The sequence below is a fragment of the Panthera onca genome, chromosome B1 (assembly GCF_046562875.1).
Source record: "Panthera onca isolate mPanOnc1 chromosome B1, mPanOnc1 haplotype 2, whole genome shotgun sequence".
Taxonomy (NCBI): Eukaryota; Metazoa; Chordata; class Mammalia; order Carnivora; family Felidae; genus Panthera; species Panthera onca.
The window spans coordinates 40,218,619-40,232,038 of NC_138342.1; the positions used below are offsets into that span (position 1 = coordinate 40,218,619).

At 37.3% G+C, this 13,420-nt stretch overlaps 1 protein-coding gene across 4 annotated transcripts in view; it reads right to left on the reverse strand.

The window, feature by feature from the left end:
- Nucleotides 1–13,420, reverse strand: part of NFXL1 (nuclear transcription factor, X-box binding like 1) — a 72,649-nt gene that overhangs the window by 49,977 nt on the left and 9,252 nt on the right. For all 4 annotated transcript variants that reach the window (XM_060655096.3, XM_060655095.2, XM_060655098.2 and 1 more), the window contains exons 4-8: nucleotides 6,557–6,666; nucleotides 4,414–4,547; nucleotides 1,365–1,543; nucleotides 970–1,131; nucleotides 532–632 (exon numbers count right to left, since the gene is read on the reverse strand). In XM_060655096.3, coding sequence (XP_060511079.1) covers nucleotides 532–632; nucleotides 970–1,131; nucleotides 1,365–1,543; nucleotides 4,414–4,547; nucleotides 6,557–6,666 — 686 coding nt within the window. The remainder of the gene's footprint in view (nucleotides 1–531; nucleotides 633–969; nucleotides 1,132–1,364; nucleotides 1,544–4,413; nucleotides 4,548–6,556; nucleotides 6,667–13,420) is intronic.

Here is a 13,420-nt window from a genome sequence, read left to right on the forward strand (position 1 = left end):
ATCTTACACGTGTCATATACATGTAAACATATACACATACATACATATACACACACACATACATACACACACGTTTCCTATGTACCAAAGGGTATATTCTAAAAATAAAAGGAAAAAAGTACATATAGCTTCACATGGCCATCTACCAAAGAATTCCAAATGGTACGAAAACCATGTCAATTCTTGGACAATCTACAAAATCAATCCTACTTCCTCAACTGGATGAAGTTAAGAAGAGAGTGGTGTCAGTTCAAGAGAAGGGAAAGACAAGGAAGGTGGGAGAGACAGCGAGAAGCAGAGCACATATGTACTAAATCTAAAATTCAACAAATAGCTATTAACTTGAAAAAGAAAATTTCTCCCAGTAATTAAAATTGTATTAAATTGGAAAACAGTTTCCTGAAACATGAAAGTAACTCATGTGAGTCACCATTCTTCTCCTTTTATCCAACTAAACCTAATTAGCACCTCTAACTGCTTATGCTCTCTGCAGTCTTTCCTTCCCAGCCCTCCAAATGCACATGCACTTACTTGATCACAGTGCCACAGTGGACTGGCGCAGCTTCTTTCAGCGGCTTGTTTCCCACAGACACACTTTTGTCTACTGACTCGTGGACAGGGAGGACAATTTCCTAAAGTCACAATGATAAATTAGCATAGAAACGTTATAAAAACAATAAACACTGCTTTGATTTAAAAAAATTTTTTACTGTTTATTTATTTTTGAAAGAGAGAGACAGAGAGCACAAGCAGGGGAGGGGCAGAGAGAGAGGGAGACACAGAATCTGAAGCAGACTCCAGGCTCTGAGCTGTCAGCACGGCGCCTGATGCAGGGCTCGACTCACAGACCGCCAGCTCATGACCTGAGCCGAAGTCGGACACGTTAATCAACTGAGCCACCCAGGTGCCCCAACGCTGCTTTGATTTTTACCTAAAAAGTCAAAACACCTTAGAGGTATGACCTTTTACCTGCATGACAAGAACTTTCACATTTATGTTGTCCACAAAGCAACTTGCGCCCACACGGAAGCTGACAGGACCATTCTTTGGCACTGCACCTACGAGGGATCGGTTTTGCTTTCTTACAGTAACAAGTAGTTGTGACCATCTTTGGACAAGGAGGGCAGGGACCTAGAATCCAATGAAAGGAAAAACAAAATCGTAAGTCAAAATTTAAAACTTTCAATTCCTACACCTACCAGTAATTTGTAAAGCTGTCTTTAGTGATACCTTAAAAACCACTCCCTTCTGATCCCTTCTTACGTACATGTAAGCTCGGAATTAAACCTTCACAATTTTTTTTTTTGGCCTCAACATAAGAAATAACCACCCACGAATAATCAGAAATGTGATATATAGCTCACCTGGATGACAGAGGAGCAAACACTTATGGCCACAAGGAGGTTTAAATTCTCTCTCACATACTTGGCCACATGAATGAGGCACAAGCCATGGATCCAAAGGTGGATCTTCTACTTTTCCACAGTAGCAGTAGTACCTACTAGGTGTGTCAGATCGCTTGTATTCAAATCTACACTTTGGACTACAAAAAAATAATAATAATAAAATTACGAAATGAATTTCATTTTTTAAAAGTGACACGAGGGAAAGGAATATAAGTATACTGAGTACAATATACTCAATTTTATGTTAATGTACCACCCACTCCACCTTTATGTTAGTATGAAATAAGATTTTACAAAAGCCGTTTTCAACAATCTAGGACAGCTCTGTCCAATATGATTTCTTGACATGATGGAACTGTTCTACTACCTGCCATGTCCAGGACAGTAGACATTAGCCACATACGACCAATGAGCACTTAAAATGTGGCTGATACATACAACTAAGGAAGAAACAGAAATTTTCATAATTTTTCAAAATTTAAATAACCACATGTGACTAGTTGGTGCTATATGAAATATAGTTAGAATGAAGCTACAAAAAGAAGGCACATTAGCTTTCTACTAAGCAGATGAACTTTATTCCTGAGGTATTCACTCCAATTTTTATAAAGCTCAATGTTTTAAAAGTTTGGTTGGGTGATGTGCAAATAAGTAAAATATACTGGCAACTGTGAACAGAAGAGAGAAACCAGATTATAGGCAGGCAATGCAGCAGCAAGAAACTTGCCTAAAATCCACAATTAAAGGGGAATATCCTTTAAAGAATGAATGTTTCTACATCTAATACAAAATAGATATATTCCAAATGTGCCTCAAAGAAAGTTCAAATATTGTCTCATATCCTCTGTCAAAGCAGATTCTTAGCTAGTAAGATTTTTAAAAAGCACTGTTAACCTTAAGCTCTATCAAATTCACTTGTAGATCATAGATCACTTCATGCTAAAAAGATGCTCTAACCCTTACTATCCTGCAGACAAATGAGTACAGTTAGTACACTATACTGGAAAAAGTCACGTCATCACTTTCTCTTGTATCATATATATTCTCGTTGCCCTGAGAACATGTTCTGTTTCCAAAATAATATTTTTTCAGAAAAATATTCAGAATAATAACAGATATTTGTTCTTGTAATCAAAAATCAAAAACAAAATACCATGTCTCATCTAAACATTCATTTAGACGCTCCTCTAGAATTTTGCTGGAAGAGTTATAATTTTCCTTTACTAAAGGACAAATGGCTACATTCCTCTAAGCTAGTGTGGAGGGGGATGTGTACTTTAAATAAGGCTGGATATGGATGACTAAAACGCAACTCACAAAACCCTAATGCTGCCTGCCCAACAGTGAGGCTGAATTGCCCCAAGAGACTGGGAGAGATAAGGACATTATGTGCAAATGTATGTGTTATTTAAAATAATGGCATGCAATAATGAAATGTAATTAGGCCATATCTTATTTATAAACAAGCAATATCTTAGTAGAAACATATATTTTAAATGTTTGAATTCCACAAAAACAACCAATTTAAAACCATTAATATTTTTATCAAGTTCTAGCTCCATCTTGATGAGGATTAAACAAAATCCAGACTAGTCATTGATTTTCCTTCTTAAGAAAGGTAAAGTACAGAATGCAAAGATTACTACTACACGGTTGATTCAATTTTTTGTTCCTTTTAGATTTAAGTGAAGAGTAGCAGTTCATTCATCTCTTAACTGGTTACTTCCCAGCACTGTGGCAAAATGACCTCTTAAAAAAGGAGTGAGAAGAGCAAGAGTGATAAAAAGTATACACAAAGTTTAGATCTCTAAAACTAAGCCAGAGTATCTAGTTCAATTCTGTACCTATTGAACACTGAAATTCTCCCACAAATAAGATGGAGTAGCAAAACAAATACAGACTGAAATTTTAAAATGTTTCAGAGAAGCTAATATTGATTGAAGAGAAAACAAATAATATCTCTAAAAGTAGTACTACAAGAGAGAACTCAGTAGAATAGAGAAAGCACTGAATTTAGAAATCAGAAATCCTAGGTTTCAAATGCTGGCTACACCATTTAAGAGTAAGAGAAGGCTGAACATACCAATTTGCTTTATCAACTTCAATATCCCCATTATTAACATGGGAATATAAACCCTCACAGAATGCTGAGAATTATTTTTAAAGTAACTAGCGTGTCTAAATGTTTTTTAAAAACTACACTACCACAATTTTACAAATGTATCAGTATTTGTAGTAAAAAGGGGAGGTCCAATATGGATCCAGATTTTCTGAGGTCTGAATCTTACACAATTTGGGCGCCTCTGTTAAGAAAAAGAACATAAAATTACAAATATAAGTTACAAAAGTGAATATTTATATGAACACAGAATCCCTAAAGTTTATGCTTCATTACCCTAACAGTAAATCTACCCTCTGAGCTGCCAGTATGGATTAATTTTTTATTATCTTTATTTAGCAGAGATATAAATTCTCTACACCCCAATTCTTTCTGGAAATGTAACAGAAGTTCGCAAATACTCATCAACAATAAGCATACTAATAAATAAATAAATGTGGAGAAACTGGTAAGGCTGGATAACATACACCTGCAGAGATAAACCCGGGAAGGCTATGATCAAAATACATTAGATGACAGTCTTCTACAATGTGATACTAATTAATGTATACTAACAGTAACTCCAGAAAAGAAGTACCAGAATTATGAAGGATTCTAGTCCTATAGAATTTTAAAGAAATGAAAGTTCTTTAAAAAGGATAATTAAGGAGTCGTTTTGCAGAAGAAAAAGTCTGAACGCTTTATTAGTTTTTGAAAGGAACAAGTAGTTACACAAATTAAAAAAAAAAGAAAGAAAGAAAGAGCCATTACCAAAGTTCCTTAACTTCACAAACCAAATGACTAATTGAAAACCCAACATGGATCCTGAAACTGCCAATAAAGCAACTTTTGAGCTACAATTTTCATTTATTTTACAACTTACTGTTCCAACTAAATTAGCAAAGTTACCATGGCCAAGGATAATCTCTTTTTCCAAAATCGTCATCTGTCAAAGGAGAAGATACTAGAAACTGGCTATCTTTAGCCCACTTCTGGATACAGGGCATGTGAAATATACAGAAACATCCTGAACAGCTCCAAACCTAAGAAAAAGGTATCAGAAATTAACACGCATGCCATGATTTTCTTTGATAATTCCACAATACTTTAAAATGAGCATCCCATTAAATTATTTTGAAGGGCTACCGAAGTATAAAGGAAAAAAATTTTTCCTTCCATTCTAATAGAAGAAATGTTCTTCATAACTATTTATTTAAGCATAAAACACTTTGAATAAAAAGTGTTTTTACCCCGATTCATTACCCTGATTCATTTAGCTAGAAATAACTACTACTAACATTCTGAATGATCTCCAATGCTTTTGGTATATATTACAAACTTTTCGAAAAATAAGGTTATGCTGTATTGATATGTATAAGCATTTACTGTTATTAAATATGTTCATACATGATATTTACAGCTATACAGTGTATCATGTAGATTTATATATTGCCATTTATTTAACCAATTTCTTTTTAGACATTTAGGTATTTCCAATCATAAATAATGCCACCAAGGAATCCTGAAATATAATATGTACATATATTCTCCATAGCCCCTTTGTTATGTAAAATCTCGTAACCTAGCATTTAATGTTAAATTCCAAAAATTAAGTGAGCAAAAAACTTAAGTGTATGTGTGTGTGTGTGTGTGTATATATATATACACACACACACACACATACATATACTAAAACTTGAAGAATAATAGTAAAGTAGTTTAATTTTTAAAACCTGCCAACATTTCAGTGACAAAAATCAATTCTGCTTTCATTTTAACATTTGGCAATTATTCAATACAATCAGACAAGTAGCATAATGCATAAACTGCAATAGAATTAAAAAAATAAGGCAATTTCTTAGTTTGAGTTAGCCCTAAAGCAGTGCCTGAATAAAGAACTGGTATGCAGCAATGAGGGGACAAGGTGGGGAAGAGGAAATGCTAATAAATAGTAAATTGTTGAGCTGATTAGCACTAAGGGCCAAAGTTCATTCCTGTTAGGGACCCTGTGGAGAACCATGTAAAACACATCTCAATTCCCAGGCCCCAACCCCTAGCAGAGAGGATGTTGGGACATTCATCCACCAATTAATTCCATGTGGAAGAATGTTGCCCCTAGGGGCATTAACTCCCCTGTGCTTGTGCACAATGCCTGTGTACTACCTGAGTCAGTTCCCAAGAAGAAAGGACTAAGGTTAAAAAAAATAAATCTACATACACAGCAAGTGTTTAAGGTGGGACTATAACCACATGTGGAAAAACTATTCACCCACCGCACTTAAGATCAGAGTAAGTCACCAGATGTGACACCAAAGGCACATGCCATCTATATCTATCCTATCCAATGCATGTTAAATTTCTGATTCACTCTACACAACCAACTCAATTGATCTGGCCTGATTTTCTGTGTCTAGGCAATGCTGCTGTAACAGCAGATTAATCTGAATTTAAACAGAGTCTACCATATTCAGTCATTACTTCCTCTTAACTGCTTCTTTAATGCCCTTTTAATTTATGCCCTTATTTATTTACGGATAACTTCACCATTAGACCATAGCAACACCTCTATGTCCATGAGTTTTATCTGAATCCATCTCTCCCCAATGACCCTAGCCATTTTCTACAGTGTCTTCAACACAAGAGAAGCTCACTCCAGGCTCTACTTCCTTGAAGGCAGGGACCATATCTACCTTTTTTTTTTAACCCTGCTGAAAGTAGTGAAACATAGTGCATTTTAACATTTTAGTACTCGTGGGAATCTCTAAAGTACAGATGCTATGCTTTATCAAACGGAGATGTACATTAAAACTGAAGATACTTGCTTCACTTATTAAGAGTGCTAAAAATACGGGATGCTCATTTAGAGGTAATTTTTTCAAATTCAGATTCACAAAATGAAAATCAATTCATAAACAAAAATCACAAATGAAGCGTTTTTTAACAAAAATAAGCAAAAGAATAATAATAAATAAAATAAAATAAGAAATAACTATAAATGCAAAATAAGATATTTTGGGAAGATACATTAATATAGGTAAAGAGAAAAACTTACTGCTTGGTTTCTCTTCACTGAAGCAATACAAATTAAGCAAGTCATGGCCCCTGCTTGGAAAGCTTCATGTACGTACTGTTTGGTTCTCTCTAATTCACGCATATCTCCATCTTGAAATTTAAAAATTGAAAACTTCATGTTAAGCAACATCTGAAAATAACACAAACTCACTAATAGCATCACATTGAGGACTGAAGCCATATCAATTGCTTGAAATACAGTTGAAAAGTGAGAAGTTAAAAAAAAAAAAAAAAAGCAACCAATGAGCTGCCAAAAGGTCACAAAGTGCATGCATTAAATCTTACGTACTTGATTTAAAAACAGTACATCCGCCCTCTCAGAACATACTTGCTTTTACTGCTATTACCGTCCTTAGCAAATTTGGTGGGGGCAGAGCCATAGGCAAGAGCTCCAAGATGTCAAGTAACTAAGGAAAAGCATACCGAAAAGCAAAGTGAAAGAAGCTGGAAAGCCAAAGCTCAGCAGAGCCATTTAGCCTAAATATAAGTGTGTGTGCTGACACACAATATATTCTTAATAAAACGTGTTAAATGAAGTGATCCCAAGGTCGTTACACTATGATAACCTCATTTCATTAAATTATGTTCACAACTTTACTTAAAAGGGGAACATGAACTTCTTAGAAAATACTACCAAACTGTATTTTCTGTAAGCAATTATTGAGCATTTATTTGATAGGCACTATACTATTTGTATTTTAGTGGGATTAAATGAGCTATTTTTATCTTCATTTTACAGATGAGAAAACTGATGTGAGAACAATTAAGTAACTTCAGTCTGACTAAAAGTGAGCCTTACTTGACCACTATGCTATGCTGCCTCAAAAGGTTACTACAAGAGATCCAAGAAGTAACAGGCTGAAAAACTACCTCAAAGCATACGATCTTTAATAATCTGAGTCCCTTTAGTGTAAGAGAAATAAAACTACATGCCCTTGGTACAATAGATTCCTCAATAGAGGTTGACTGAATCTCGAAGAAAAGCAGACAAATAGCATAAACTATCACGGCAATACAATGGTTCAAACCAAAACTTAAGTCACCAAAGAGAAAAGTCAAATAAAAAGGACATGTGGCTAATTCTTTACTTTCTGAAATCACCCAAGTAAACACAGCACTTTACAAAAACTTGCTCTACCTTGCTAACTTGCTCTATAAACAAATATAATTTAGAATATTAAACAAAATATACATAAATTTACTCCCATAACTATATTATAAAATTATTAAAGATAATTGCTTTATTTTAAATAAACATTGAAGTTTAAAGAGTATCCTTAAAGGCAGACTTTAATGATCATATTCTGTGAGCTTCCTTTGCTTTTCAACATAGTTGGCTTTAACAAATGGACAGCTGACCCCTGAACAACCATGCAGTCAAAAATCTGGGTATATAGCTTGTGACTCCCTAGAACTTAACTGCTAGTAGCCAACTGCTGACCAGAAGCCTTACTGATAACATAATCAATTAACACATATTTCATATGTTGTGTATGTATTACATGCTGTATTCTCAAGTTAGAAAATAGGAAATGTTATTAACAAAATCATAAGGAAGAGAAAATGCATTTATAATACTGTACATAAATTTATTTTTAAAAACAACACAAATAAGTGGACCCACAGCTCAAGCCCATGTTGTTCAAGGGTCAACTGTAAAACATTTTATTATTTTTTTTAATGTTTGTTTATTTTTGAGAGAGCAAGCAAGCACGCGCACACAAGTGGAGAAGGGCAGAGAGAGGGAGACACAGAATCCAAAGCAGACTTCAGGCTCTGAGCTGTCAGCGCAGAGCCCGATGCAGGGCTTGAACCCACAAACCGCGAGATCATGACCTGAGCTGAAGTCAGACGCTCAACCGACTGAGCCACCCAGGCGCCCCAACTGTAAAACATTTTAAATTTCACAGCTCACATATAAAACAGAATTTGAGAACATGATGGAACAGGTTTTAACAAAATAAAGTCCAACCTTATATTTATAAAATTTATTTAAGATTTCTTTGAAAAGTGTATTGAAGTTTGGCTGTGGGATTAGGTATACTGTCCAAGATGTCATAGTGGATAGCCTGGCATTTGAAGTCATGCATTTTAAAAAGATCACTCTGGCAACAGAAGAAAGAGGAGTTTAAGGAGGCCAAGACCAGAAGCCTCAAGTACCAGTTAAGAGGCAGTTGAAGCAGATAAGGCAAAAAATGACTTTCAACAACTTACCTGTTTCTGTCTGTTTTCTCATCTTTAAAACAGTAATGATAGCAATAGAATCTATCTCATAGAGTTATACAGATTTAATCCATATTAAACAGCTGTAGGGGACTGAATTAGGCAATTACGGCACGTGGGGAGAAAAAGGGTGGAGTTGAGAAATATAGGAAGTAAAACTCAGCAGGGCTTGGTGACAATTAGATCGTGCTGCTTTTAAACGCCAACATTCATGTCAACATTCAAAGGAAAGGGTGCTGTGTTTGATGAGATGTCTGACATGGGCAGAGGGGAGGAATGGTACTGGATGAAACACACTCATGTTATGTCTATGCCATCACTGTGCCCAGATTTCTGGCTTGGGTGAAAAAATTCTGGTGCTGAAGTAAACAAAACAAGAGAAGAAATAAGTTATCTTTCAACAGATGTTCAGTATGTCCATGGGTCAACAAGATAGATATATCCATCGGGAAGGTGACCATGCAACTCTGAAATTTGAGAGAAGCATCACGAAAATACAAAAGTGGGACTCAGATAAAAAGAATGAACTTCTTTGGCAAAGTTCTGCCATTTAATTCACTAAAGTGAGATGGGAAACACCTCATTACTCTAACATTTATTGTTCTTAAATCAAGTAGTAAGATTTCCCTCCTTTGATATAGGTAGAGAACACAAAGGAACAAGAATCAAAATATTTATGGATTTGACAAAAAACAATGTAAGAAAAATTGCCTTAACACTTTAAGACGAAAGCCAGACCAAAAATTAGTAACTTATACATAAAAAATGTTTTTTCAACACTACAAAGAAATACTGAGTTAAAGTACTGAATTTTCTATTTAAAATAAAACTTCTCTCTATCTAGACTATTTTAAGTAAGGTCTTCTTAAGGCAGGAAACTTCTTAAGGTTGCTTCCTATAATGTCCTCCAGAAGAAAAAAACTTACTAAACTCAAATTACCTCTTCATCAACTAACCCGGCTGAGCCAGTTGATAAAGGTCACACTTTATCAACCTACAGTGGCTGAGCCAGACTTTAAAGAAGCTTCCTGATCTCAATTCTTTAGCAGATAGGGTAAAATCTACCTGACAATATGTGCCCTCATGATGCCATCAGAACATTCAGGCGACTAATGTTGATAACACATGCAAGCATCTTTCCAATAATGTCTTTAAGTATAAAATGTTAAAACACTTAAATTTAAAAGAATCTGTTTTTATGCTTAGTACCAAATCCTTCACAGCAGCACACACAGCACACACAGGCCCTCTTCTCTCATAAACAAATGTGGTATTAAGAGTAACCCAGGGGGTGCCTGGGCAGCTCAGTTGGTTAAACTTCTGACTCTTTTTTTCTTTTTTTAAAAATGTTTTTATTTATTTTTGAGAGACAGAGAGAGCGAGAGAGCACGTGAGCAGGGGAAGGGCAGAGAGAGAGGGAAACAGAGGATCGAAACGGGCTCTGTGCTGACAGCAGAGAGCCCGATGCAGGACTTGAACTTAAGCTTCCAAATCTTGATTTTGGCTCAGGTCATCTCACAATTCATGGGACTGAGCCCTAAGACGGGCTCGGCACTGACAGCACAGAGTCTGCTGGGGATTCTCAATCTCTCTCTCTCTCTCTGTCCCTCCTCCATTTGTGGTCCCTCTCAAACTAAACAAACATTTTTTTTTTTTAAAGAGGGTAAACCAGATACATACAACATTTAATGTGACTGTACACATCAAATATAAGAAGACTTAGCTCTAAAAAAAGTATAAAATCAATTTTTTAAGATATAAAGGAATAAAGTGAAGAAATGAAATTGACTTCGAAACACATTTAACACAATGAAAAACAGAAAAATGAAGAACAGATTTAAGGGAATAAAGTACTCCAGCCCAACCAAATCATAACTGGGGACAACTTGATCCCATGCATTTCAGAGAACTTTGACATCCCCCTCCAGAATCTAATGAACTGCCAATTACACATACAGGAGAACTTCTAAGCCTATAAGGGACACTGCCATTCTATTTGCTCTATGGAAAGATTAGTGTTCTAGAACATGTAACTCAAATAATAAAATGCACAAAATGATACAAAATGCTCATTCTTAAAATGCAACAACTGGGGTGCCTGGGTGGCTCAGTCGGTTGAGCGGCCGACTTCGGCTCAGGTCATGATCGCTCAGTCTGTGGGTTCGAGCCCCGCGTCGGGCTCTGTGCTGACAGCTGAGTCTGGAGCCTGTTTCAGATTCTGTGTCTCCCTCTCTCTGACCCTCCCCTGTTCATTGCTCTGTCTCAAAAATAAAGAAAACGTTAAAAAAAAAAAAAATTTTAAATGCAACAACTATTCCATATAGACTAGTTTTTTGAAAGTCAGAAATATAGAGTGCTCGGATGGCTCAGTGTTGAGCCTCTGACTTCGGCTCAGGTCATGATCTTACAGCGCCTGAATTCGAGCCCTGCATGGGGCTCTGTGCTGACAGCTCATAGCCTAGAGCCTGCTTTGGATTCTGCGTCTCTCCCTCTGCCTGCCCCTCCCGAACTCATACTCTGTGTGTCTCTCTCTCTCTAAAATAAAAATTAAAAACATTTTTTTAACGTATAAACATCAGAAATATATTTTCATTGATGCCAAAAAAGTCAATTTAGGGTGAACTAAGACAGCGACAGAGTACCCTAGGCTCGTCTCTTCCCTCAAACGTGACTAGAAACTATCAAATCTTCTAAATACCCCAGAAATCAACCTGAAGACTGACAAAACAAATTCCATAATTAAAGGGAAAGAAGAAGCCACACTAAAGAATAGGCAGTGCGGAGACACGGTTTAGGGGAGAAACGGATCACAAGTACTAAGGAGGGGATGGAGCCCTGGTCCCAGAGAAAGTCAAGAGAGAGGAGCACATAGCAGAATGCACTAGAACTGTCCCCAAAACCACTGGCTGGGAAAACGAGAAGGGCTGATCTTCATGAGTTCTTGTAACCAGTAGGGATTAAACACTAGAGTTTTAAAGGTCATAGGGCTTGGCTGGCACAGAGCCCTGACAGCACTGCACTGTTCTCGGAGAGAAGGCAGGCAAACGGCTTGGGGTCAGGCAGCATGGAAACAGTGATCTGAAAAACACCTGGGGCACACAAGGAGGAGATTATTCACTCCTCCTGGAGTATATTCCTGAGAGGCAGTGTTCAGAGATGTCTCCCTAGGGACAAAGGAGCCAGCTCGTGCCATTTCCCTCCCCCACCCCCTAGTATAAACACAGAGCCACCTGTGGTAAAGCAGCGCAGCACCAACACTGACTGCCTAACCTGCTTATACAAAGTCCCACACCCTTGTGCTCTGGCAGGACTGCAGGCAAGCTTGCTTCAGTCCTAGCACAGCAGGCTCCTTCCCCAGAAGACCAGAAGAAACCCCACCCATACCACATCTCCTAACCAGAGTTCTCAGAGCGTCAGTCTAGTGCAAGTAGTATCAGATCTCACTTAACAAGCAGACCAGAGCACACCTAGTTAAAACTTGCCACATTCTGGGGGCGCCTGGGTGGCTCAGTCGGTTAAGCGTCCGACTTCGGCTCAGGTCACGATCTCGCGGTCCGCGAGTTTGAGCCCCGCATCGGGCTCTGGGCTGATGGCTCAGAGCCTGGAGCCTGCTTCCAATTCTGTGTCTCCCTCTCTCTCTGCCCCTCCCCCGTTCATGTCTGTCTCTCTCTGTCTCAAAAATAAATAAAAAAAAAAAAAAAAAAAAAACTTGCCACATTCTGGCTAAGGTCCAAACACTGTCCACTGCAGGCAAGGACAGCCTCTGTAGATGACTGGCCTGAAGAATAGAGCAACCAAAACACAATAGCAGGGTGCAGGCGGCACACACCAGAGACACTCCCTGAGGTACCAGGCCCTGGACACTTACATGACCTCTTCTTCATAAAGCCATTACTCTCAGAAGCAGGAAATACACAGCCTTTTCTAACACAAAGAAGAAGGCAGAGACTTAGAATACCAAGATGTTGGAATTCATCCCAAATGAAAGAACAAGATAAAGTCACAGCCAGAGATCTAAGCAAAACAGATATGTGTAACATGCCTGATGGAGAATTTAAAGCGACAATCGTAAGGATAATCACTGGGCTTGAGAAAAGAATGGGAGACATCAGGGAGACCCTTACTGCAGGGATGAAAGAGTTAAAAAGAGAATCAGTCAGAAATTAAAAATATAATAACTGAGATTGGTAACAGGCTTAATACAATGAACACAAGGCTGGAAGAAGCAGAGCAATGAATAAATGACATAGAAGACAATATAATGGAAATAATGAAGCTGAACAAAGAGAAAAAGAAGAATTATGGATCACGAGATAAGACTGAGGGAACTCAGTGACTCCATCAGATGTAATAACATTAATATTAAAGGAGTCCCAGACGAAGAAGAGCGAGAACAGGGGGCAGAAAATTTATTTGAGGAAATCATAGCTGAAACCTTTCCTAATCTGGAGAAAAAAACACCCATCCAGATCCCGGAGGCAGAAAGAACTCCCATCAAAATCATCAAAAGCAGGCCAAATTTGCAAAATACAGTGATAAAGAAAAAATCTTAAAAGCAGGAAAAGAAGTCCTTAACTTACAAGGGAAGACCTATATGGCTAGCTGCAGATTTCTCAACTGA